At 35.5% G+C, this 26,580-nt stretch overlaps 1 protein-coding gene across 4 annotated transcripts; it reads right to left on the bottom strand.

Annotated features, from left to right (window-relative positions):
• Positions 1-26,350, bottom strand: LOC103996960 (uncharacterized). 4 transcript variants are annotated; one of them, XM_018818524.2, is made up of 25 exons: positions 26,180-26,350; positions 25,700-26,083; positions 23,736-23,807; positions 23,315-23,358; positions 23,112-23,223; positions 22,746-22,817; positions 22,347-22,409; positions 21,133-21,210; positions 20,975-21,067; positions 20,765-20,884; positions 20,066-20,149; positions 18,648-18,863; positions 18,503-18,550; positions 15,435-15,689; positions 10,487-10,590; positions 9,867-10,111; positions 8,294-8,362; positions 8,145-8,209; positions 5,311-5,480; positions 5,123-5,201; positions 3,503-3,758; positions 2,492-2,537; positions 1,153-1,261; positions 405-467; positions 1-313 (listed from the first exon to the last, which is right to left on the bottom strand). In XM_018818524.2, exons 2-25 carry the CDS (start codon positions 26,048-26,050, stop codon positions 233-235), a joined length of 2,895 nt encoding a protein of 964 aa, XP_018674069.2. In that variant the 5' UTR covers positions 26,051-26,083; positions 26,180-26,350; the 3' UTR covers positions 1-232. The 4 variants fall into 4 exon arrangements, with proteins under 4 accessions (XP_018674069.2, XP_009416312.2, XP_009416313.2 ...); XM_009418037.3 differs by lacking the exon at positions 26,180-26,350 and having other exon boundaries at positions 25,700-26,127; XM_009418038.3 differs by lacking the exons at positions 1-313; positions 405-467; positions 1,153-1,261; ... (2 more) ...; positions 5,123-5,201; positions 26,180-26,350 and having other exon boundaries at positions 5,343-5,480; positions 8,140-8,209; positions 25,700-26,127.
• Positions 26,351-26,580: the final 230 nt, after the last annotated feature.

Raw genomic sequence — 26,580 nt, forward strand, 5'->3', positions numbered from 1 at the left:
TTATCTAACAAAAACTTTATTCAATTATTATAAAGTCTGGGGATTAAAACTAGCATTCATCACTGACCATTTGCTTAAAAATCAATTACAAAGTAAAACACAAAACAGTAATATGATAAATAGGGCTCAAACAAAGAGCAACCAGAATGACACTAAGAGATCCAATTATTTATTCCCTTAATAAGTGCCTTAATTAGGATACTGAGTTGTAGTTTGGATGATGGAGAAGGATCTAATTCGATCTTTGCCGAGCAAACTCAAGAACGGTACGAAAAAATTCTTGAGGACGTATGGGTGGTTGTTCTTCAAGGGCCTGAAAAGAGAGTCGATGGTCATTACGCCCAAGTGGTGGATGCATCTTTTATAGAGTGACTCTTGCAATTGTCACAGATCTAATGAATTACCTGATGAATCAAGACGGTCGATGGGGTCATCCCTGGTATGGTGTTAACCTCTATCACTAAAACCTGTTAACAGACATTTAATGGGTTATGAGAATTGTACAACAGGCAGTGGATACGATAAAGACAAATTGACAAGCACTTTTTAAAATAACTGCAGTATGTAACAAATTATTACAAGCTACCAAAATAAGCCTACTTCAATATGATCGGATGCTGCAATTTACTTTCTGTAGGATACTTAGCATGCAGAGAGATAATATACTTCACACAACCTCTGATTCGGCTGTTTAGATGAGGTGAATAGAGTTAGGGGGGTTGGAATGGCTATGTACCAGCTATTTCAACATCTACGGGATAAAGTTAGTTGCTTTCAGATGGAATGCAATTTAAATAATGAAACTAGGAAAGCAGGGATGATCTCAACAAGCAGCATAATACTTGGCTAAGCTTGGTTGCAGCAAAAGACATTTCATCAAATGGTACCACACTCCATTTAAAAGATGAATCTATCCGTCATAGCAGGACAAAGGAAGCCCAATTTTCAGATCAGTATGATCAATGATTGAGATGGACTCGAGAGCTACAAGTACAAGAAATTACTTCGAACAAAAATATGCTAGTCTCATGAAAACCGAGTTCAAGCTGAACAATGATGGATGGCACCTTTAATGAAAACAGATCCATGATGTAAATTACCATTAATTAAAATGTAGAGAAAAGGATCAATAAATTAATGAGAAGAATATACCTCCCCACTTTGCACATTCATGAATGCATCAATCCGAGAAAATCCTTCCAATCCTAAAGTATTTGCAATGATTTCAATTCGTTGTTTACATCTTTGTAAGGCTTCATCACTGTGAGAAAAGGCCAAAGGAAATACTCAGCAAGACAAGAACACACTCCTTCAGAAAGCACATGTAGAAGAATGAATATTATGTCACCTAAATTATACTGCCTTCAAGTCATCCTGAATATACAAGTCCAACGCCAATTAATCAAGTTAATTAAAGACAGGTTCTACTTAAACATTTCGGGAGGATTCTTCTACCTTACCTAAAGGATAAAACATACAGAACTGCAAAGAAAGAAAGCAAACGACTATATGTCTAGCATTTTGGGCTTTTAAAAGATCTGTGCTATATTTGACATGCTGCGGAGAAGCAGCAGGACTTTGCAACACATCACCTCTACTAGTTCACAGGCATTTCTCCATGTGGATGAGACCAATAGCCTACACCTGTTTGATCCACCACATCAACAAACAAGCCAAAATGTCCCAACTATTTCCATATAAAATGGCTGTTAGCTGCCTATTGCAACCCTCCTTTTTTGATGCTTTGGCCTGACAGTGAAAAAGATTCAACTCTTGCATTTGATAATTACTTGCAAGTGAAGAAAGTTCTAATTTTTATTTTTTATTTTTGGTTGTGAGCAATGATATTACCCAGGTTAAAAAAGCACCATATAACATAATGAACCTGAATCATTATACAAATTTCTTTGCCAAACTTACAAGAATTAGCATGCTTTTTTTTACTGCTTAATGATGATTATGAAATGAGATTGACAGATCCCGCATGCCAAAAAATCAATCATAAGATCTAGTTTGGAGTCATATCATCAGTCGTTAAAAACCAAAACATAACAATCTCAGACAAAATGTGCATGTTAATAATGACTGAACAAAATCCTGACCTTTTCCAACTCTTGAAGTGCCAAAGGAAAATAATAGAGGTTTAACTGCTCTACCGAAAACATTATCACAATTTACAGATTCCAAATATCTATCTCACAGAAACTCACAATTACATAGCATCCAAATTATTATTACTAGCATTTTTGCACATAGCATCCAAATTATGTCCACATCATAGAAACTCAGAATCTCAATAAGTATTTTATTTTCAGGCTTTAGATAGTGGTCAACGTTACAATTTCAAAATTATGATATGCATCTGAATGATCAAATAAATGGCCAAAAAATTGCAGTTATAATTATCACGTTTTAGTACATTTGTCAATTCTTGTGTCAAATGTTAAAAACCATATAATCAGCAATTATATAACAGGATTTTGAGATGAACCTTATTATTGCTGCTGGAGGTGGTGTCAAGTTGATGCCAGTACCACCTGCAAAATGCACATATACAAATAATTAATTGTTAATTATAAACAATGACTGTTCCTTGAAGCATCCAAAATGATAACATGAATGGGATGCACATTATACGAAGTACTTAATAAAAAAAAAGTATCAACTAGAAACATGAGCAAAGATGACAAATAACATAAAATCAGGGATCATTCACTATGATAGCAAAACCTTTCCTAGCTAACAGATGCCTCTCTTTCTTAATTAGGTGATTAGAACTTTACTACATTGTTGTTCAAGAAGCCGAGGAATAAATAAGCTTGATAAAGATGAAGCTGACACGTAAGCTGAAATTTAGAATTTAGAAAATGTTCAGATGACATTGTAGCTAAGGACTTGTTGCTAAGAATAACATTCCTACATAAGCAAATATCCACAGAAGTTAGAACAATTAAATGTTTTCTCCTAAATAGTTTCTTTGTTAAGAAAAATTTCAACTTTAAATCTGGTAGAGTGCAATCTATAATGAATGGACACTGATACGAGTACAACATGATCTGGATATACCAACATGGTAATTCTTAAAAATTAAAATAGCAACATAGTGCAATATAATAATGTTGTCTATAGGTGATTAAAATCTACATACAAAGATGTATTTTGTACAATTAGAGAATCTAGATACAAAGAGCATTAGTAATAAGCTAAACTGATAGTACCATCTGGAGGTAATATGAATAAGAAAAAGCATTGGAAAACTTGAAGGCAACTATGGAAGGCCAAAGTGCAATATTAGAAAAAAATGATAATCACTGTAATTATTCTAAATCATAGCTAAGACACTGCAGAAAATTCATGAAAGCACATTTGTTAATGCAATTGGTACTCCTCATCTAAATGGCATGCCTTTCAAGATAAAATATCAATAAGATCAACTGTGGAAAAGAAATAATTAGTTAAATATATTCAGGACCTGTACGACAACATTAAATGAGAAACATACCTTGAAATTTCTCTTCAAGTGATAAAATGTCACCAGTTTCTTTGACAGTAATACTAGGACTAAGTGAATGCATCTCACCACGTGTACCCATGACACCAACTGTCACTTCAACCCATCCAGTATGTCCTTCCCATATAAGATGACGAGCATTACTATCCAGTGATTTGGATGAAACAATTATTTCATCTGTTTCAATAAAAGGCTCGAAAATTAATGACTGAGGAGGAGGGCTTGGCATTTCGATCACCCCATGTGCCTAATACAGAAAATCAAATATCAACTAAAAGAATCACAATTAGATTAGACACAATGCCAGGAATATTTTTAAGTATTATAAGATACTACCAACACACAAAGTGTTCATTGACTAAAGAATTTACAGTTCAAGGTGAAAAAAATTCTAGACAAGCTTTCATTGGCTCAAGATATGCAATTGTTAGAAACAACTTCTCACTTTTAGGAGTTAGTTTGTAGGAAGTAGTTAGGCATAATTAAGTCACCAACAAAACAGCATGTATAATTTTTCTATGGTAAACTCAAATGTTACATGTTCATGGTGTTCAAAATCCATCACTTGGAAAATATTAAAAACATAAATTTATAGGTATGGAGAACGAGATAATATGGATGTAGTAAGAAGACAGAAAAACACTTGAATTGATATCATTTAGCTAATTCCCTATAAAAATATAACTCCAAAACAATTTATTTAGATCATTTATCTGTATATATTTGTCAAGGGAAATTAAAACAGTTTGTCTGCTAGAAGTACAGGGACAAAATGAAATGAAATATCACTTCATATATGCTAATATAAAAAATGGTATTAGGTTTCATGTAATCCACAAAAGATGATGCCAAGTACCACAAAAGGAAGATATCATGATCCTTAACAAAAAAACAAGAAGTGACTGTTATAGGGAAGAACATAATCAAAAAGGTATTTTCATTTGAATCTAAAAGCATAGCATTTTTAAAAAGTTTCTGAACCCATGAAAAATATATTGAACATTTTTAAAAAGGTACTACATACTCTGCCAGTCGAACTCAGGCATGTTAAAGAACAATAACTATGCCAATTTCCAAGCAATACAATTTTACAAATACTCATTTCTGGCAAACACACTGCACTCAAATTTCAATGATCCTATTTGACAAAGGTGTATAATTCTGTACATCTGGTCTAGCATCAACCAAGAAACATAGATAAACACTGTCACAATCAAATATTAAATTGAGTTCCTTGCTGATGAAAGCATGTTTATGATCATTTTTTACCAATGTACCAAAGAGGTACATACCTATGTACCATGTTTTTTCCCATAACAGCAAATAGGAACCAGCATGCTAGTATGTACATATATGGACATAACTTAGTTAACTAATGTGTCTTGGCATGTGATAAGACACCAAATCATGGATCAGCACTACAACAACAGATCAGGTCATACGAAACAAGATCCTGTAGAACTTGAAATAAACCATATATGCTGTCAACTAAAAGAATAATCAATTCTTTTGCTTTTAGATGCCCATTTATAAAAAAAATGGAACTAACAAAACTACACTTTTATAAGCACATATCTTGAAAGTTCTAAATTGACAGTGAGTATTGCAGACCTTTAACAAACTATTAGCGGGTATACGTGGGAGGGAGTTCCTTAATGCATTTACATAGACTTCAAGATCTTCCATGGAGCTGCAAATACACTATTATCATTAAAACTGAAACTGAGAAGCAGATAAATCAAGTACTTGCTCATTACCACCAAATTTTAACCAAAATGACCTTGACAGGGTCTTCATACCATAATCTAGCAACACCAGTTGAGCATCCATCCCGAGCTGGTTTGACACATAATGACCTTGATTGCAGTTCACTTGTCAGAGCTTGCCAGGTATCAGATACATAAGAATTCAGTAATTCTTCTTTTCTCCGAACAACTTTAGGTATGGTAAGTACTCCCAAACTTGTCAACTGTTTCAAAATTAAAGGAATAATAATAAAGATACAGAACCCAGGCCTCATACCGGTTAAAATTAAGATGCAAGCTACAAGTTGAAAATCAACTCTGCCGAACACATTTACAAAACAGAGAAGGCCAAGAAACCAGAATTGATGCAATTTGAAATCCATTTTTCATGTACATCAAGCCATTAAAAAGTAGGACTTTACAGTGTTTTACATATTTCAATGATGACAAAAGATCCAAATCCCAATAGTTGGGACTTTATGACTTTGCTGTGTTGTATGTACACCAAACATTAAAAGGTGGAAAAATAAAAAATTATGCACTAAATATGACACAGGACATTTCTTTTAAGGATCTGAACCACTGATATTGAACTAAGTGTCGTGTAGACCAAAGAGTTCATAAAATTCTGATGCTTCTAAATTCCTAAATTTTCATTCTTCATGATAAAATTAGTTAAAAATTGGCATTTATATGATTCGCCGGGATGAATGGTCCCAAGAAAAGTTTATAGACTGTAGTACAGATTAATGAAATCTCTTCATTAGTGAACATTCATATAGTCTAATAAACATGACTTCTCTTGGGATTAAAATTTTGCTCTTTTTTTTCTCTCTCCTTTTGGACAAGATGGTCATTACTTATTGTATCAAAATATGTTTCAGTAAATAATACAACTTAGAATGTTTCTGGAGTAGACATCACAATGCCAGGCTGCACATAAGTTCTATGACATACAAATGCTAATAATTCATTTGTTTTCATAAACCAACAAAGGAAAAGGTGGTCTTAACTTTATCCTAGAATTTGACTTGGATATAGTTCTTGATTTCTATACGAAAGATGGGAGGATAATTTAAATTTATCCTCTTTTTTTAAACTTATTCTGCATTCCTAGAGTAGTCATCATATTTGGCTAATCCTGAATATACTAAATTGTCTTTGCACTCCTACCATCTTTGCTAATGAACTTATTACAGCCTCCTCCAACTGTTATGCCCATATTTTTGCCAATATCAACCATTATTTACCAGTTTGACCAAGCACCAGTAATGTAGGTTGATATACAGGAAAATATCTTGGTACCATATCAGACTAGTCAATTACCGAAATGACTATTAGACTGGTATTTAAAACACTGGTTTTGACTAATATAAAACCTTAAATTTTTCTTAGGAACCTTTTCTTTTATTCTCCTTTTACTCATTTTACAAGCATGACCTGTTGAGTATTGCCAAATATCTGTCAAAGCAAGATCTTTGGGTTCTCAGCCGGCACATTTACTCTTAACATCCTAATTAAAGGTTATTACACTTGACAGACGGCAAGAGAGAGATTGTTATATTAAGGCTACAAAAAGTTATTTTGTTTTTGCTGAATAGTGAATGGCCCAGTCCTGCAACATCATTTCTGCCACAATCAGATGTAGAAGTGATCATACTTTCTAAGGTACGAAAAGGTAGCAATTTTTCATCATTCCTGGTTTCCATAGAATGCCACTATTCTGTCATCCTTAATAACTTCATTTGCATTATCACATATCAGAAATACTTAAGATCTTTGTTCAAAACGAGGTTCCTAACTTTGCCTTAACAGGCATGTATTGGATGGGCTTTAACCAGGATGCAGACCACCCCTTTCGGGCAATAATGGTCATTTTCTTTTTATAAGGTAGCGGGCTTAGGGAAAAATGTGAATGCACATGTTTTTCTCCTGCCTCATGCCACCTCCTGTCCACCTGCTAGCATTGGCCTACTGTATCTCCCAGTATTTCTCCTCTACCATAGCACTTACAGTCATACCAAGTGTCAGTATGCTATTATGAACCATACCTATACCGATCTAGCCAAGGACTAATACAGGCCTGTAAAATTTCAAACTATGGTTCAGAATATTTATAGCTAGATGGGGAAAGTACTCACCCCATCCATCAGATAGAAACTTTCACTAGTTTTTATAAACTTACACTATTCATGGGAATGATTCTCGATGCTTATAAATTGAATAGCAGATTTATTTACTGGACTGGAACCGGGAAAGTATTTGACATGTTTAAGAAATTGGCGAAGTGTGTGCATATCAAAGAGATAGGAATAGGAGTTGGGAAAGAGATGATAGACGATGACTTAGAGGTTATCTTATCCCATAGATAAACATGGCACAGTTGTGGGCTGCCACAAAATAGTTTGCTCCAAATTCACCTCAGAATTTGGAAGTTTCTGTATCTTGGACACTGTAGGAGGAGGCCTTTGCATTAAACCACAACGAGAAGCCAAAACCCACAATATCACGATTGTTTGGAGTTGGCTACATCGATCTTTTCCAGCCATTGAGCATTCTTGTCAGGCAAAATTCTACAAGTCTAGCTCCTAGACCGTTAGTTTGGATGTAGGATGTATAACACAAAATTATTATCCACAATTAATAACATCGACAGTAGAAAATTTGTCATCTGACCTTCTAGTGTTTTAAATGTAAAACTAAACCATTTCTCAGTTAAGCTTTTAGGTCAGAAACTTATGTTACTAAGGCAAACAGAACATTATAAGATAACAAATTTGTTGTCACAGAACTGTTGATAACAAACAGTTTTGAGACTGAAAAGGCATAGTCACAAAGCAAAAACATTATGCAATACCATATACATAAAAATATTACAGATACCTTACTTGGCTAAGAGAAAGAGATGTTTGCATTTTATCCATACATATTTTGGAAGCAAAAGGTCCTGGACCTGCACCGTTTGAAATTAAAAACCCCAGCAAAATACTAAAATAACAAGTTGGAGTTCAAGAAAATGTTGTTACAGGCTTATCACCTGTATAAGGAACTCCAGCAGCCTCTAACAAAGATTGGAGAGTACCATCTTCACCAATTCCACCATGCACTATAATAGAAGTAGCTAACAATGATCAAAGAAATAAAATAGTAGACTCATGATATCAAAACATATATAAAAGAAGTTGAAATCTTTTCTTTTTATTAATAACAAAGATTTTGGACATATCACCCAAATTAAGTGAAATGGAACACTTGATCTGAAATAGTGACCAAATAACCAAGACCTAACCCATGGCTATGGATGCTGCAGCACATTAAAAAAAGGAGTAAAAGAAAGAAAAAAAAGAGAGACGCTTAACTGGCTCGCGCTTCTAGATTTACTAAAAGAAAATGCTTTGAAAATGATCATGGAAGGAGTAAATGAGAAATCTGCAGTGGGTGAGGCATATTATATAGAAGTTTCTGGCCATTATGGTCAAATCTGGAAAATGAATAAAACTATTTGTCAATGTGATTTTGTAGATTTGACTCATCTATCCAGTGTATCATGGTGTTAACAGGCACTCTTGTATCCTACGAGTAATATAGAATGTACCAAAAAATCTAATATTTGCATTTAATAAACCTCATCATTATCTAGCTATTTTATCTACATATTCAATCAGCTTAAAGTGCAAACACAACACTAATTATGGGAACATAACTTTCTAGGTCAAAAAAGGTTCTTAAGTGATGTTTAACAGAGAAATACTAATTCTAGTCATGAGAGAGAAACTATTAAAAACTGCTTTCACAGCCAAGGAACAAGCAATGATGAAGAATATATTTTGTTTGAAGTTTGAACTATGTTAGAACACTTGTTCATGTTTAGTATCACATGGGAAACTTAAAAAGTATTGAAGTACCTGATAATTGTACAAATGCATGGACTTACATGAAATTATTTTATCAAGTTCCTGTGATTATCTAACATTTGTAAATCTGCATTAGTGACAATAGGATTCATCACCACCTGAATGTTACAATTTCTTCACAGTAGATATTCACAGAACATTTGCTATATTCATTCAAGAATAAATTCAAATTAGTGACTATTATAGCAAACCTTAACTAAGAGTATGGACCACCCAATTAAGAACTGTGCATCAGAACTGTGGTAGACTGTAGCCTAACAGAGAGTAGTTGAAGAAATAACACAAAAAAACCATCATCACAACTTCCACATTATTTTTTGTGCATAATGATTATTTTTTACTAATAATAGAAGTTTATTTTATCATGTCTTGCTAAATAAAGCCATTAGCATTTTATGCTTATTTTCTTCAACGTACCTTAGCAGTTGATCTAGTGATGTTGTGTTATTATTATACCCCATAAAAATTTATCACTTCATTGTTTAACTTATCAGAAAAGAAAAATGCAAAGATATACTTATATCTGACTACACAAATTTATTTGTCCTTGGAGACTATATGTAACTACAGCATGAGCTCCAAAGAAGGCCTGCCACCTCTTAGGAAATATATATTGCCATGTAGCCAATTTGACATACTCACAAAACTAGACTATATATGATTATTAATTATATATGCATATGGTTTGGAATTGACCTGCAATAAAAACTATTGACTGAGACTCTTTAGCATGCTTGATCCAGTTTTCCAGCGTAAAATTTGCAGGTAGTTCTTCATTGATGTCAAAACCAGAAAACCAATAATGTTTGCTAAGAGCTGCTGATAGTTCACTCATAACATTGTCACGTAAATGAGATGTTAATAAAGCCCTATCTGGTTCGACCGCCTCAATGCATGCTGCCAGAACTTCCTCTGTGGTATGTCGTAGGACGAGAGAGTAACTGTAGAACATGGGATTTATGAGCATGTAGAAAAAGGATTCAAAGGTATATTGGTAAATTGGAGTCTCTATAGAAACTGAAATATTTATTATGCTAGTATATCTAGTGTGAAAGTTCTTCCACCTAAAATAGGTTCAACAAATAAACTGGAGATTTTCAAAGAAATTTGACATGATTCATAACTAACCTCTTTAACAAAGAATAATGAGATAATACCATTGAGTATTATGGATACAGACAGTGGAAATGGTTTCCACACATGCTGTCAACAATATGCAACATGTTTCTTTTTCTTTGGAAAACAAACTAATTATATAAACATTCAAGTACAATATATTAAACTGAATAGATAAGTCAAAAATAAAACAAGCTTACGGTAAAGTCCAAACAGTTCTACAAATCTCTTGTTGATCTGCATTCTTAAGTTCAGCAGATCCATATCCATTTGCAGGAGCAAGCAGGCAAGGAATCACATCAAGCTGAATTCAAAAGAAAGACCACACATGACACTAATTCAATAATGAAAGACTTCAGGTAGAAAAGAAACTTATAAGTCAGGTCATCATTAAAGTGCATAAACATCCTTATAGGAACAACAATATATACCAGGACCACACGATAGTCAAATACATAGTAAAGAAATAAGGAATGGATGGCCAAGCATTGAATCATGTTAGAACATTATCTAGAAAACTTTATAAGTTTATATATATATACTCACCTTAGTTTTTGGCCAAGCATTGAATCATGTTAGAACATTATCTAGAAAACTTTTTGGCCAAGCATTGAATCACCTTAGTTTCAATTGCTCACCTTCTTCCCCTCCCAGTTGTTCATAGTTTTATGAATACATTGTCGACCATCACAAATAAATCTAACATAATTAGAGTCAATTATCTCTTTTTTTTTCATTTTTAAGGAACAGAATTATTCAAATGAGAGAGTAACTGACAGCTATAGTGGCCCTGTAAACAAGTGCTTATAATTCTATACACTTATTTTGTTGGTACAATTCCTACATCTGACAATTTCATTCTTAAATCCTCATGTCAGACACTTCAAATATTTTTGATTTGTGTGATTGACTAGTTAATCCCACTTAGAAATGTAAAAAAAAAAAAATCATTTTTTTAGAGAAAACAAAACTTCTACAGTCTCATGCCTCAACTGGCATACAATGACATGCGATTAACACAATGGGTACATACCATTGCCAATTGGTGATAGGATGACTATACATGGTTTTCACATTAATCATTACTTTGATTGGGTCTGCACCAACCTTAGGAACCCTCTTTGTGTGCAACCTTGAGCCCATTTGCAAAAGCCTTTTGTGCCTAATTGCTTTGATTGATTGTAATCCCAGGTTTCTTTACCTTTTTTATGATTTCTCAACCAAGTTCTGACTGTTGTGAATTTGCAATCCCATGCCCCGTCCTCTGAAGCTCATGGCCTTCTACACTTTCTCGACCAAGTTATTCTTAGATAGCAGAGTCCCATTGAGATTCCATATCGTTGTAATGTCTCGCCTCTCCTGACTAGTTGCTTCTACACATTCTATGTCCCACGAAGCAATTCCCTCCATATCTTTTATCAATCAAATTGGAACTTTTCAAGGTGGCCACCACCTTCAACTTGTTGCAAGGCCCCCGCCAACTCTCATTCTTAGGTCATTTTATTGACATTAACACTCACTCATTCGATCTTGCCCCACGAAAACATCATGATACCCATGAGCAAAGATAATCTCTAGAATAGTATTCCATCCAACAGCTTATCTAAGAGGTCCCGGAGGTCCTCTAACTTCAAGAATGATACACAATATGGATGGCTGACTATACGTAAAACTCAAGTTCGAACTCCCATTCCACATTGTAACCACGTGGAAAGGATTCTCATGATTTGTTAACATACCAACATATTCTTCGAGAGTGTTCGTCCTAACGATCCTTTGTCAAGCACTAAGGCCTTTTGACTCCGACTGCATTGCTGTGGAACAAGTCAGGTCTTTTTGCCTCAATTCTTCTTTCAAGAGTACATGTGTGTGCCTCAAAGATCTCTCTTTGAAAGTGACACCACACATGGAGAGTCATCACCCATTAAGAACAGAGAATTTAGGAATTGACTTGGATACTGCCCTCACCAGTAGAAACTTTAGTCCCAGAAAATATGCTCCAACCTCAAAGTTTGATGTTGACTCTCTTCACCAATCTCCAAATATGCTCTACTTTCGAATTGACTGCCTTCATGTGGCTCGAAGTCTTAGCCTATTTCAATCCAAGTTGCTTTGTCTTTTAGTCCATGCCCCTCAGTTCACTATGTTGTGAGTGGCTCCTATATCCACCAGTGTCCACCAATGCATAAGTCACCATCTCGTTCGGTTTGATGTCCATAAACATCAACATATTGTCATGTGTCTTGGCTCCTTCGGGGTCTTAGACTACTCCCCTGCTTGACCTCAAAATGCATTCACCAATTACACCACCCCTTTGCATTGTCATTGTGATGATCCTTTGCTCAATTTCGACACACTGGAGCTAGAAAAGTCACTTCTCATTTGGATTCTACTAAGGTCTATACCAAACTTGTCCTCATAAATGTTCAATTTGCTAGGTTTTGACAACATTTTTATTTTATAAAACATGCTAGCATTTTAGGCTAAGAAGTCATCACATGAAGGGGAAAATAATTGAAACAACTTGTTTTGGCATGCCACGAGGTAATTTTTTAGAGGCAATGTTGTGGTGAAAGCATTGGTCATCTCAACACCCTAGAGCCACTCCCTAGTGTCACCAAGCTAGATGAAGCCTCGGTTATCTGTTTGAGAGGTGATGTAATGATTTTAATGAATCGTTTTGGTTCGACAAAAGTTGTAAGTGAACATTGAATCAACACCTGCCTTCCAACCCCCTTTTTGTGCGATCATTCAGCTCGTTTGCGAGAGTCTTAGTGCTTAATAAAATATAGTTTCTTAGTATAGTTTTCTTGTCCTTGTGTGCGACTACAACTTACTACCCATGCATTCATCTTTCTAACATTTTCTTCTTGGTGCATAACTTTAATGGACTATACAAGGTTAAGGTATATGTTGACCCTTGCAAGCATCTATCACTTAGGTGTCGCATGCCTAACTGTAGTCATCACAGTGTGTCGATATGTCATAGCAGTCATCATAGTGGTCCGGCCATGGACATGCACAAGTTCAGAATCCAAAATTGCATTCCTTAGATAAGATTATGCCAAAGGAAATCAGGGCATTAAGATAGATGTAAAACATGATGTGATGAATGAACCAATTAATGGTTTCTAGGTATTAATAAAATTGAGAATAACAGAGTGGCCTAAGATCGAAAATAATATAGATAAGTCAAGTATCTTCCTATTGAACATCGAAAAGACATACTAGTGCTTTGAGGAAGAGATCACATGAGTATATATTAATATTATAAGAAGTAGTAGAGAAACATTTGTAGAGTTTGCAATAGCAGTGCACTAAAGACACCAGTCATACAGAGGATTGCAAAATGAAAATTCAAAGGCAAAATGAGAATACAAAAGGCATTCAGAATAGCTGAGACCAGAAACATGCTACATGTCCAATCGATCTTATGTGCAGTAAACACATGATACATCAATGCCATACAACAGTCTTGCAGATGCAAAAGTTAACAAGAAAAACAAAGGAAAAAATAGAACTGCTAACGGTTTGGCTTGGGCACCTTGGGATGGTTCAAGGATGACTGCATGGGACACCAAGGTTTGCTGTACCGTACCATACCGGCGTTTCGACCCGGGCTTGGTACGGTATGGTACCAGTGTACCGGGCGGTACATCAGGGTGTACCGAATATTTTTTTTATTTTTTTCATACTGTAGTAGTGCTGCACTGTAGCGGTACCGGGCGGTCCACGTACCGATAATCTGTCGGACCGGTATGTACCGCCTGGTACAGACGGTACGCTTCGGTACGGCAGACCCTGTGGGACACACTAAAGAGCATAAATTTTGAAGGGAAGAAAGAAAATCCTTTTTACTTACTGGACCATTTTGACACAACAACCCAATATTAGGTACTAATTCCAGCAATGAGTACAAATATGCCTTGCTGGCAATCTTGGATTGCATGGTCTTCTATAGTTCTATGATTAAAACCATAGTTTCAAATACAGTACTGACAGGTATTTATGGTCCAACAAACGAACAATATCCAACCTTATGATCTGGTACCAATTGATTTGGTACTAATCGGTATTACCATGTGTTGCTCTTTTTGATTGACATGGTGGTATGGGTGGCATACCACCTGGTACACCAGAACCATGCCAGTCAGGTAAATTATTCAGATCAGTATCTGAAGCTAGGCACTATGAAGGCTTCCTCAATTTCCCGGATTCAATTTACGGACGAGTGATGACACAATCATCTTAGACCGAGATTTAAAACCTCTGACTTAAATTTATGCGGACCAGTTTCAGTTATGATTATCTTCGATATTTTTAAAGAAACCCCAATCTCCAATAGCATAAGAAATATAGATAAATAACAAAATTAAGCTTATTATATGATAGAATCAAAGGAGCACTTAAAATCCCCTCTTGCCACTGAAACTTCGTCTATCTCAATTATACCATTCCAAAAAAAATCCTATCTGATTTACATGGCCTCCCTTTAATAATTCTAACTAACTAACTCTGTAATTAATGTTCAACTCTTAAGTAATATTCAGTCATTGAACATGCAACATAAACTTTGGAAAATGTAACTCGTCTGTTTGCATCCTACAACCTCTTTAAGAAAAAAATAATTATCTGTATACTATAAATATTCTCATCATGGCATGCAGTCATTATGAATAATAATCTGAAGGTAAATTTTTATATCTTAAAAAGTCAAAGTACACACAGGAAGGTCAATAGTTTAGAGGAAACACGAACAGTTGCTCAGAACTTTGAGGATGATTAACTCATTGATGTTACAATCAGAAATTCCTTCAGATTAATAAATATAATCGATTCAAACTTAAAAAATGACAGCTGCATAACAGCACGAGAGAGATTGTAAGTCAATAGCAGGGATCGAAAAATGAACCTCTGACAGGAAGCTTGCATCTATTTGTTCAAAAAATCGAAATCATTAATAGAAGTGTATTAAATGGGCTAACACATCTACTTGACTTAAGCAACATATTCAGCCAAGAAAAAGAAAAAAATTAGTCACATGTTTGAGTAGAACTAGTGATAAATAACATGATTGGAACAAGTAGCTACAGTATGATTTATTAAAACTCAATAAACGTACCAAACAGTAATAAGTTCAGAACTTACATCACCATAACCTTGCAAGTTGAGCCAAACATTTGTTCCACTCATGAGAGATACTTGACGTTCTGAAGTTTCCCCACCAAAGAGCACAAAAACCTTCTGAGAACCCCGGATCTTGGAGGGTACATTGCTATGCTGAGCAGATTGCAATCTTCTGGATAATGTGTTCCATGCATTACTGCATGATTTGAGAGAAGGATATCGCAAGCATGCATGCTGGATGATGGTTCGAAGAACATTTGAATGAGAAAACCCAACCTATTGAAAGAAACAACTGTCAGCGTCATACAGAAGAATGACATAAAAGCTGTGATCAAAGAAAGAAGATGTCTTTCATAATACCTGTGCCCAACTGTAGATGACTAGTTGGGTAAGACAGCTACAGATAGTAGCGCTAACAATGCTATCACAGATTAGTTGCAGGTATCTTTTATCATAATTAAAATTCATGCAAGGGTTTAAAACCATATCTATTTGTTATCACTAATGTTGATATGATTGGTTAATATTTTTCAGTCTAAGATCAAGATCGTTTTCTCCTCTATAAACTTTGACAACCTCAGTGTGATTTGTTTCACTGACACTGTCATTTATATCCAGTAAATTCTTGTTTAAAATAACCATCTCAGGATTAATGCAATCTCAGTTAAGAATTTTATGGAAGCAAGAGGAAAAATGGATAAAATTGCATCCTACAATTGCACTAAGATTAACAATTGGAGAAAAGTCAGTTTAGGTTGCAAGATCAGCAGATGGAACTATGTCTATTGGGTCAAGATGTAGATGAATGTATCTATCTTGACCAATGCTAGTTGTTTATATCAAGCATAGTTCAAAAACCAGTCGGACAGGTAAATACCAGTATAGATCCTACCAGTATTTATTGGTCTGGCCAGAAACCAGCACTTGAACCTGGCAATTTCGTCCACTTCTTTCAAATTTGTTTTCTTCTTTTTTTTCTATATCTCGAACCTGCTGTTGACAACCAAAACAACTAACAGTAGACCTCCCTGCTCCTCAGCCTCCTGTATTCTCCACCTCCTCCTCCACCTCCTCTACTGCCTTCTCTCTTCCCTTCTCTTCTCTTCTCTTTGAACTCTACTGACTGATACATTGGCATACTGTGTGTCAGTACACCAGTGTGTATCAGACCCATATTGGTCGGTTCAGGGATTAGTGTGTCTTAAATCAAGATTTGAAACCATGATATCAAGGATTTTAATTTCAACCATACTAACGGATGCAGACTGGCATTTACTAGTCCAATGACCAACCAACACATGAACATGTTAATTTTGCCCAATTCAATTCCACACTAGGCATAACACCTGATATACTTATCATACCAGGTGGACACCTAGTATATTTGCAATATTGATAGTGATCCACGAGTACCAATCCGCTATCATCTATAATCCAGATATAACCACATGGTTACCCAGCTGCTTGCAATGTTTGAGCCTTTTCAACAAGGTTTCATCTTGACTAGCACACAAACTCTCCCTCTCCATCTTTGGATACCTTGGCATCGAGCAAAAGATATCTCTGCATACTTAGCTCTGCTTTCACAAGACAGCTAGCAAATAGGAGCAAAAGTTCAAGCTGTTGTTGCAGTAGCAATAATCACTAAACATAAATACCCTTTTGGTAACATCATTAACCATTTTCACTCTTTAGGTACTCCACATTATGGTGTGTGTCAATTCTAAGTTTCTAATTAATAAGAATAATTTTTTCTGCCACCATTTTTATTAACTTGTGAAACACATGCATAGTTCTTAATTAAGGCTATTTTGATTTGTATAAAATTAACCACTCAATTGCTTGAAACTTCAGATACCAATCCCATCTTTCACACATAAGAAAATATCATTTCTGGGTTGATTTTTCAATTTTAAAACAATTCATTTCTACTTGCCATCTATCAAATGCCAACATGCAACTAGGGTGAATTTTCCTTGACCATCTTTCTAAACAATGTAGATGCTGCCAATTTGGTTCTTATGGGACACCATCATCTTATGAATACTTATTTATCACTGCATAAACAATATCCTGCATGGTACTAAAGATCCTTGCTATTGTAAGGAGAGACTGTCCAGAATATCCAATCAGCTAGCAGCACGGACATCATCTTTATTTGATCAAAAGAAGGGTTAGATGATGGATTTTATCTTAACTGTTACATATACTTACATATTCAAATAACTATAATTATCACTTTAGTGTAGTAATGTATTATCTTGAAACAAACAAAATGGTATTTTATCATGCTACCAAGGTTTGCCGCGATGTAGTATGCCACCCGATACAGGTAATATGTAGTGATCCGATAGGGGTCTGGTACATGGAACCCCCTTATACTGGGCAGTCCAGTTAAATTAATAAAATATTCGAAGAAATAGTGGGGCCATGTCTAAATCAGTGTAAAAAAAAAAAGATTAGGGCTCAAGAACACAAGCCCTCTTCTCACACAAGGTACCATCGCCTTGCCATCATCACTTCGCCTCTGCTGCCGTTGCTGCTTCCCCATCACATAAGATGTTGCCGCCTCACCATCGCCACTTTCCAACTGCTGCCACTATCACTTCGTGTAAGATGGCACCACCTCGTTGTCGCTGCTTCCCAGGTGCACTACCAGTGCTCTTTTCCTCCTCGTCTTTCTTCTTCTTCATTCTTCTTCCTCCACTTCTTCCTCTTCCTCCCTCTTCTTTCGTTCCTCCTCTGTTCCTCTACCATTCCTTCCACCTCTCTTTCTTTTTCTTCATCGCCGAGCCACCAGTATGCACTGGCGTACCATGTGTCAGTACACCAATACAAACCTATATATACCATTCTACAGTTTGCCAAAACAGGTTTGGTACCCAAAAAGGCAAACCCTACATGCTACAACTTTTCTCAAATGATTCTATTAAATTCTAAAATTTCAAACACTAATGTATTATTTTTAAAAGTATATGGTTAAAGCCCAAACAATATAAAAATAATATAAGTCTCAACCTAGATACCCCCATATTAAATTGGCAAAAGTTACTGAAATTGATGGTTACTTGACATAAATAGGAAGGTACCTTTGAGGCTTGCTGAAATAAGAAGCTGGTTTGCTCCATCCCGCTTATCTGCATTCAGTAAACCAGCACCATTGCAGTAGCAAGCAATTTAGCAAAGTGAAATGTAAGCCCTACAAAATCACAATAAGCAAAACTTTTCACATACCAGGTTAATGTCTGTGAAAATGATGTTACCCGATTCTGTAATTCCAAACTTAGTATTTTTTGCAACTGTCGAGAACATATTAGCATTGCCAGGTAAAAACCAACCATCGATCCTAGCAAAATCACGAAGACCAAAATGTTGAAATAACAATGATGCTCCTTGTCTTATACATTCAATGACATCAGTTGGGAAACGAGGAGGGGTGTGATAAGCAACCTGCAAAAGTAAATCCATAACCTAAAAAGTTCTCTGTACTGCAAATATTAGAGATTAACAAGCAATAAAAAAAGGGATGGAAATAAGGAATGAAAATGAGCCTCTATGACAAATACAATATCGCTGACAAAGAGACCAATGATTTGTTATGCAATGACATCAACATAAACAGCTAAAATATAGAATTACAAAAGAATATACATTCTAGCCCACTAAGTGTGTGCCTTGCGTCCAAGAACAAAACTTGATAGTTTTTGCAGATCAAAAAACATTTTACAATGGTGATTACACATTTTATCTGAGGCCTTCTTTTCATTGCTTCTGCATCTTAAAATAGGTTATCATGTAGATAAGTGGAAATGAATAAAAAACATCTGTTCATGTTTGACATTTGAGAACATGATCCAATTCTTTTTCTATGTCAAAAAGGAAATGTTTAATAAGCTTATGGAGATTCAGTAAATTGGTGTTTGAGCAAGCATGTGTATAGCCTGAAATATGATCTGGTGTAAATATTAATGTCAGCCAAAAATATTATCAGGCTTTTTCAGATCATCAAGATTGATGCCATATAATTATTCTGCTTAACTGAGACTCTAGGAACAGATTCATAATGTGCAACCCAACAAACACATATGAATAATAAATACACATAATTAAAGAAAAAAGCAAAAGAAAATATCGAACTAGGGCAATATTGATACCAACAGTTGGTACCATACTATCCTGAGGATCGATATCAATACTGGGCCAAGATCTAAAACCATAATTGGTACACAGTGGGTGAAACTGAAATTCCTTATTCATATACAAACTTTTAACTGTGAACGACTGGCGGGCGGGGGGAGGGGTGTTCATGTGAACTACAAGCATCCAATGATTAGTACTTGCATATCCTACTCACAGCAGATAAAGACCAGTTGGCACATGCATGGCCAAGCAACGGTCATCTTATATATGCATTAAATATCAAAAGAAGTATACATCTTGCCAAGTATGCCATTGCAAATTAATGTTAAAATTTAATTAATAGTTTCAATTTTGGGTCAGAGTTTATCAATCCAGTTTGGCATACATTAGGTTCATTGCCAATTCAGCTTATCTAAAGTCATGAAGCAGACACATTAGCAACTACAAGTGAGAAAAGTTCAACTGATAATAATGATATAAGAAGAAGATAAATCTTGCTCCAATTATCTTGCCTGCTGTGTTGGAAGATACTTCCTCCTGTAGTTAAAAATTGTGTCCTCAGACTGATCATTATTGGTCAAAACTTGAAGCTCCACCTGATATTGAATAAGAAAAATAATTAGCAGATGCTTAAATGTTCTATAGTAGTATAGTATACTCCCTTTTGCATTGGATATGCTTGACAAATGCATTCTAAAACAGACTTCTAAAATCAAGATAATGACATCGCCAAGTGTGTACTAATACACACTCAGCATGCCACAAAATGCCATATCAGAAACCAAGAGAAGGTGTGCCTCATAATGACACCCATAGCATATAGGACCTTCTTTAAGGGAAGGACAAGAAATAAGTGGACAACTCACCTTCTTCAGTTAGGTTAGCAGGTCTTTTGTTAGATAATTGGAATCTGATCCATGGCATCCAAATGTAAATTGGAAAATTAATTTTTAACTCTTGATCATTTACTAACTAATAGCAAAATATTTTATATCAATTCTATAAACTTGATCATTAATTTCTTGGCAGTGGTATCGTCTTTGAAAGTTCATCTATTAAGCAAAAGAATTCTACAAGATGTACTAGAAAGATAGTATGTCTAGGATAGCCTACATACTCTCAAGACAATATAGACAGTTTAGATGCCTTAAAAGAAACAAAATGTTGCTTTCTTCCAAATAAAGAAAAAACAAGTATATTGACTGACTTACTTCAGTTGGTAGTAAAACAACAGGCTTGGCATCATTATCAATTCCAACATCAATGACAATTGCTGTAAATTCACTCCCTCCTTCCAGAAAAACTTCAACAAGAACGTTATCATCAATGCCCTATTTGCCACAGAATGAGCTCAGGCTAACACAAAGATTTTCATCCCCATGAAATAAATTTCCACAATAGGTAGCATCAAAGGTAACCACCTCACTAATTATGTTAATTGCTTTCTCAATGGCATCATCAACACCGTAAGCAACTGTAACACCAATGCTTGATCCAGCCAGTGTCGGCTTCACCTAGGGTACATGGAGGTTGAAACATCTGTATGGTACATTTGAATAGAAGAGAATCATTCCCTTACCACAACTTTTCCTGTTTCCTTATCCAGAAGATTGATTTCAAACCACCTTATCATTTCAGACCTGTCTGGTTGGTTTCCCTACTAAAAAAAAGAGAGAAACATATAACTGATAATTGAGAGAATTCACAAAGCATAACTGTCAGGAACTTATTCCAAATTTTTATTACTAAAAAAATCAGTGTCCTTATCCAATAATTTATCATGAATAGTTGACTTGAAAATTTAAATAAAAAGAGTAAATTGATAAAGAGGGATTGTTTAGCAACTTGAGATGGAACTTGAACAAGTTCATAGTGCTTTATTTTGTTTGTTACATGATAAATTGCACTAGCTTCTTTTAACCAGATGTCCCAAAAGATGGAGTTTGATAAAATGACCTCTATTAGCTCACTGTTATTGTGATATTTGATCAACACTTATTGATCTGCCTAACTTCCACCTTGAACTCAGGTACCTTCCTCTTTCATGCTTTATTTGCAGTCAAGTGAATTGTCTTTTATCATAAAGATAGTTAATTAAATCGGCACAATAACCTGTAAAATTGTGAACCCATTCTCATATACCCAATTATAACGTGAGCTAATTATCATTAGCCTACTAGCAAAATTAGCTACCAAATAGAGGATCAAATATATGGTAATGAAATTAGTTTAAACAAACAATGGCATAATATGGTTCCTGCACATGGAAGTGAAACAACAATAATAACTTTACTGTCCTAAGATCTGCATATACGCTCTCAAAGCTGCAAAATAAAGAGCAGTGAAAATTTGGAACTGAATGAAAGAAAAAAAAACAATTACTCAGTAACATGTTTGTCTTAACAGTCCATACGAGTGTACCAACCGGCCATTGGTATAGTATGTACCAATCCATACCAACATATTGACATATGTACCAGCAGACTGATACGTACCACCCATACTAGTCCCCTATTAGATTGGTACGTACTACTTGTACCAGGTAATATGCTACAATATGACTAACCTTGCTCAGTAGCATGTTATGGCCTTCAAATGGTCATTGCAACCATGTAGGATAATAGATTGGTACTTGGAAGCAAATGAAGTAGTAAAACAAACAGCAATAACCCCTAATCAAACAGTGCCACAAGATTCAAATGTAAAATTTTCAAAAGCCAAAGCATTTTCTCAAAGAAACATACAATATTTAGAGTAGCCTAACATTTTTAAAGATAAAAGTTAGTGCCACACCTGAACAAGAAAACCGGGCACTGTGAGGAAACCCTGTTTGATAAGCTCCAAAGATGCATTGTACTGCAAAACAATTTGCAAAATCAATAAACAATAAAGAAATATACAATAAGCAAGATTTTCAGTGAACTTGAACCAGCATAACAAGTTAAAAAGAAGTTTCCATCAAATATTTGTATGCCAAAGAATGTAAAAAGAAGAACAAAAGGCAGGCCACAAACATAAGCAAGAGATGGTGGAGAGCAGTGGACAAACATGTAAACTAAAAATAACGACTACTGAATGCAAGCATTGGATGGATATCACAAGGAAAAATAATGAGAATGTCTAATTTGATTGATAACAATATGAAAATCATAATAAAGCTGCAATCACCAGCAAAGCATCTAGATGGCTAACCTTGTGAAATGCCTGGCGGCATTCATGAGAAGCTGTGCCAACAAATGGTACATTTGCTTTCTCCAGCAGCTCCTAGACATTCAAACAAGACAGCTGATTTTAATCATACAGTACAGAAGCAAATACTCCATTTCAGCGAGTATACAGACTCCAACATGGCCTACATATTCTTTGCAATATGCAAGTTCTTGTAGTTCCCAGACCAAAAAATCTATTGATATTATAAAATTACATAATTAGGCAATTCATGGCAATTAAAAGTGGAAGTGACCGATACAGATCAGCATTTTCTGAATTATATGATTAAACGTAAGAAAATCTTAATGTGGGATGTTTAATTGTGTCCCATTTATTCATAAGACAGACCTGAATGCCCCCATCTTCACCAAAACGGCCATGGATAACAGGAAAAACTATGTCCACAGAGACAGCAAGATGCTCTACGAAGGTGTGTAAAGAGCGAAAACCTTGGGCAAGGCTGCAAAATTTTGGTTATGGAGCAAATCATCTACAAAAGAAACACCAGCCATTGAGCAGTGTAAGATGAAGTCAAAAACCAGAACGTTTACCTCTCTAGTTTGAAATCAAAATCTGCAGGAGTGTTTGAGTATAACTGCAAATCCATTAGAGGAAAGAATTACCAGACACTACTACAATGAGGACGTAAAAGCTAGAAGCATTGAGAAGTTTACAGGATAATGGACACCACATCAGTGGAAGCCACAAAAAGGATGCCCGTATGATTGAGATAAGTCTAAAGACATGGCCAACGAAGCACCAATATAATAATAGATATATAGCTTCCATAAGGTATTACATTTGACTGTGAACAACAAAGGAACAATTAAATCTGACTTAAGACACTATAGAACAGGAGTTATACTATAGGATTGCAATTGCATGTATCTACAATTTGACATCCAATGACTTTACTTATAGTTGGTACATCAAGTCCATACTACAAATGAATTCATTATCCAGTTCACTAACCTGGGCAGGTGATATTGCATATGCATTGAGACTGCAATCAATATAATAGCAGCTGACATGCAAATCTTCTCCCTGTAACATAACCAGAAAAGAATTAAACGTCAGTCACAAGAAGAACAAAGCTATTGATTAAGATGTTCACTACAGTTTTATTATGTTTCTATTATAACAAATATCAATTCACAGGATTAATATAGTTACTAAGGTAAGATAAAATAATTAACTAATAAAAGAAGAGGGAATGTTTTCTCCACAAAAGAGAAGTTTTTTTTTGTTTTATAGAAAAAGTCCAGCCTGATGAGAATCACAAAGACCCTAGTTACACATCACATTTTGTATCCAAGCAAAACAGTGCAACATAAAACCTCTATATACAGCAGAGCTTTTCAAGTAGATAACCCAAAGCTGATCATATACTCGAATATTTGACATAATACATCTTTATTTTTTTTAAAACATGAAGATATATTAGTATGACTAACTGTCACATATCATTTCAAACAACAAATATCAAACGCATTAGACCAAGGATTAAAAAACCGGTCTTAGTACTTAATCGTACTTAATTTAAAATCTTTATTTTTTAAGATTTGTCCCATAACTCAAAATTAAATTTGATTTCATTTAAACATCCATCAATCAAAACAATATTAACAACGAATAACATACACCATGAAGGTATATTCTGCAAATAACTAATAAGTTCCTTTATTACCAATTAAAAAAATAAGTATTAAAGGAAGATCCTTAATGTAATCCTATAGTAATAGAGGTTTATTATTATCTAACAGATAATAATCCAATTTAATAGTTAATAAATATAATGTCAAAAAATACTTAACCCAATTTAATAGATCATTATTGTCAATTTGGCAAAGTACCAATTTAAATGTATCCAAGGTAAGCAGAAAATCACAACATGCACATGCTTAAATCAAATTATAATGCTAATGTTTCATGTAATTTATGTAAATCATCTATTGGCAAGAATTCTTGCAAAGAGTATATCTGCTTAAAATCAAATTCTCACGAGTAGATTTGATGAGCGCAACTGTTCTCAAGTTGATTATTTCTTTTTTGCAAGGTTTGCCATTTTGGGTATCGGACCGATTTCGAAGATTTGTTGGTACAGTACGTACCAGACTACCAATCTATACTGGTGTACCGATACATGTTATGCAAGTGTGTGCCAACGAGGACTCATGCAAGCCATGTCTCGGTGATGGGTCTGATTGGTATATACCGCCCCGTGCCGTACTGACTCAGGCGGTACAGTGAACCTTAATTTTTCACGCTAAGTTGTTTACCTAAGAGGAAGTTTAATCCCTGCCTCATATTGTACCAAACCAAGGCCTGAATATTACAACATCAGCACTCATAAAATAAAAACGTTCAATAATACAGAAAAACATTAACAAGCCAACTTGTTGACCATATAGACCATAACTACTAGTCAACACAAACTAAGCTCAAGCCCTAAACTTCTTAAAATTCCCTACAAGGTAATGTATATAATGATAAAAATAAACTTAACCCAATTTAACATATCATTATTATCATTTGGGCACAGTAGGTAGCAGTCTAAATGTATCCAAGGTAAACAGAAAATTACACCATGCACATACTTATAGCAAATTACATCATCAAAGAAATCCTCAAAGAAATAACAACCATCCTGTACATCATCAAAAATAAAAACCAATTCAACCCTTATCTGATAAATAAAACCCTCAAGGAAACAACAATAAACCTGTTACATAATCAAGAAAACCACAAAGAAAGAACCATCGAGCTGTATACGATGGCAAAACCCTCAAGAAAAAAGAAAATAAGAAGCAGTATATGATCAATAAACCCCGCACAGAAACAATAATAAACCTGTTACATTATGAAGAAAACCTCAAAGAAAGAACAATCGAGCTGTATCGGATGGCAAAACCCTCGAGCAAAAAAGAACAGGCAACCTGTATATGATCAAGAACCGATCGTGCAGAGTTCAACGAGATGCCACGCTCCGCAGACGGGCCACCGCAGATGATCCCGACCCTCAGAGGCCTTCCCTTCTCCTCTTCCTCCTCCTGCTGCCTCACTATCTTCGCCTCCTCGACCGCAGATCGAAGGGCTCCCAGGCGAGCACCTAACTCCGCCGACACAAGGCTCCTCGACACGCGCGTGGAGCATCCAAGAATGGGGGAAGAACCGCACGCTGAGTTCAGAAGCGAAATTTTGGAACCGGCGGGGGTCTTCTTGAGGCAGCGAGAGGCGTCCTCGAAGAAACCGCGGTACAGGAGGCAGGGGCGGGATAGGGAAGCCATTAACGGGAAGCGGAGGTCTTCCAGGAGATCAATCTGACAACTCCAAAGATTCTCAGAACGAGAGAGAGAGAGAGAGAGAGAAGTGCTGTGCGTCATTAATATAGTCGAAAGAAGAGAGTGACAGACAACCTGACTTTGTCGTGTGCGGTGGGGCAACGAACGGATGGACGGCGTGGATACTTCGACCGATCGCCAGGAGATCCCTTGATGGGATACCGAGTCGGTACCGTCCAAAGAAGTAGACGAGCGTCGCCGGCGGAGACGGCACGCGGTGACGGCCCGCCAGGGAGAAGCCGGCGATGGCAAATACGGCAGGCGCTTCGATGACAGTTTTCGAAAAGTTAAATAAGAGAGAGAGAACAAACTTTGGTCGATAACGTCCCGTAACAGATCAAGATGAAATTATTACATTGAAATTGAGTCGATATCATAGAATTTAAATACCAAAAAAAATTATAAAATTGATTAATAAAACTAAAAAATATATTCTCGAACCGAAATCATTTTTAAACCCTTAAAATCGAATTATC

Source organism: Musa acuminata, chromosome BXJ1-9, assembly GCF_036884655.1.
Source record: "Musa acuminata AAA Group cultivar baxijiao chromosome BXJ1-9, Cavendish_Baxijiao_AAA, whole genome shotgun sequence".
Lineage (NCBI taxonomy): Eukaryota > Viridiplantae > Streptophyta > Magnoliopsida > Zingiberales > Musaceae > Musa > Musa acuminata.

Coding starts and splice junctions, on each gene's coding strand:
- LOC103996960 (XM_018818524.2), bottom strand. CDS start 26,050: ATGGCTTCCCTATCCCGCCCCTGCCTCCTGTACCGCGGTTTCTTCGAG. Junction 21,211..22,346: donor TGCCCGGTTTTCTTGTTCAG/GTGTGGCACTAA, acceptor TTTTTTTAGTAG/GGAAACCAACCAGACAGGTC. Junction 5,202..5,310: donor ACTGGTGTTGCTAGATTATG/GTATGAAGACCC, acceptor GTGTATTTGCAG/CTCCATGGAAGATCTTGAAG.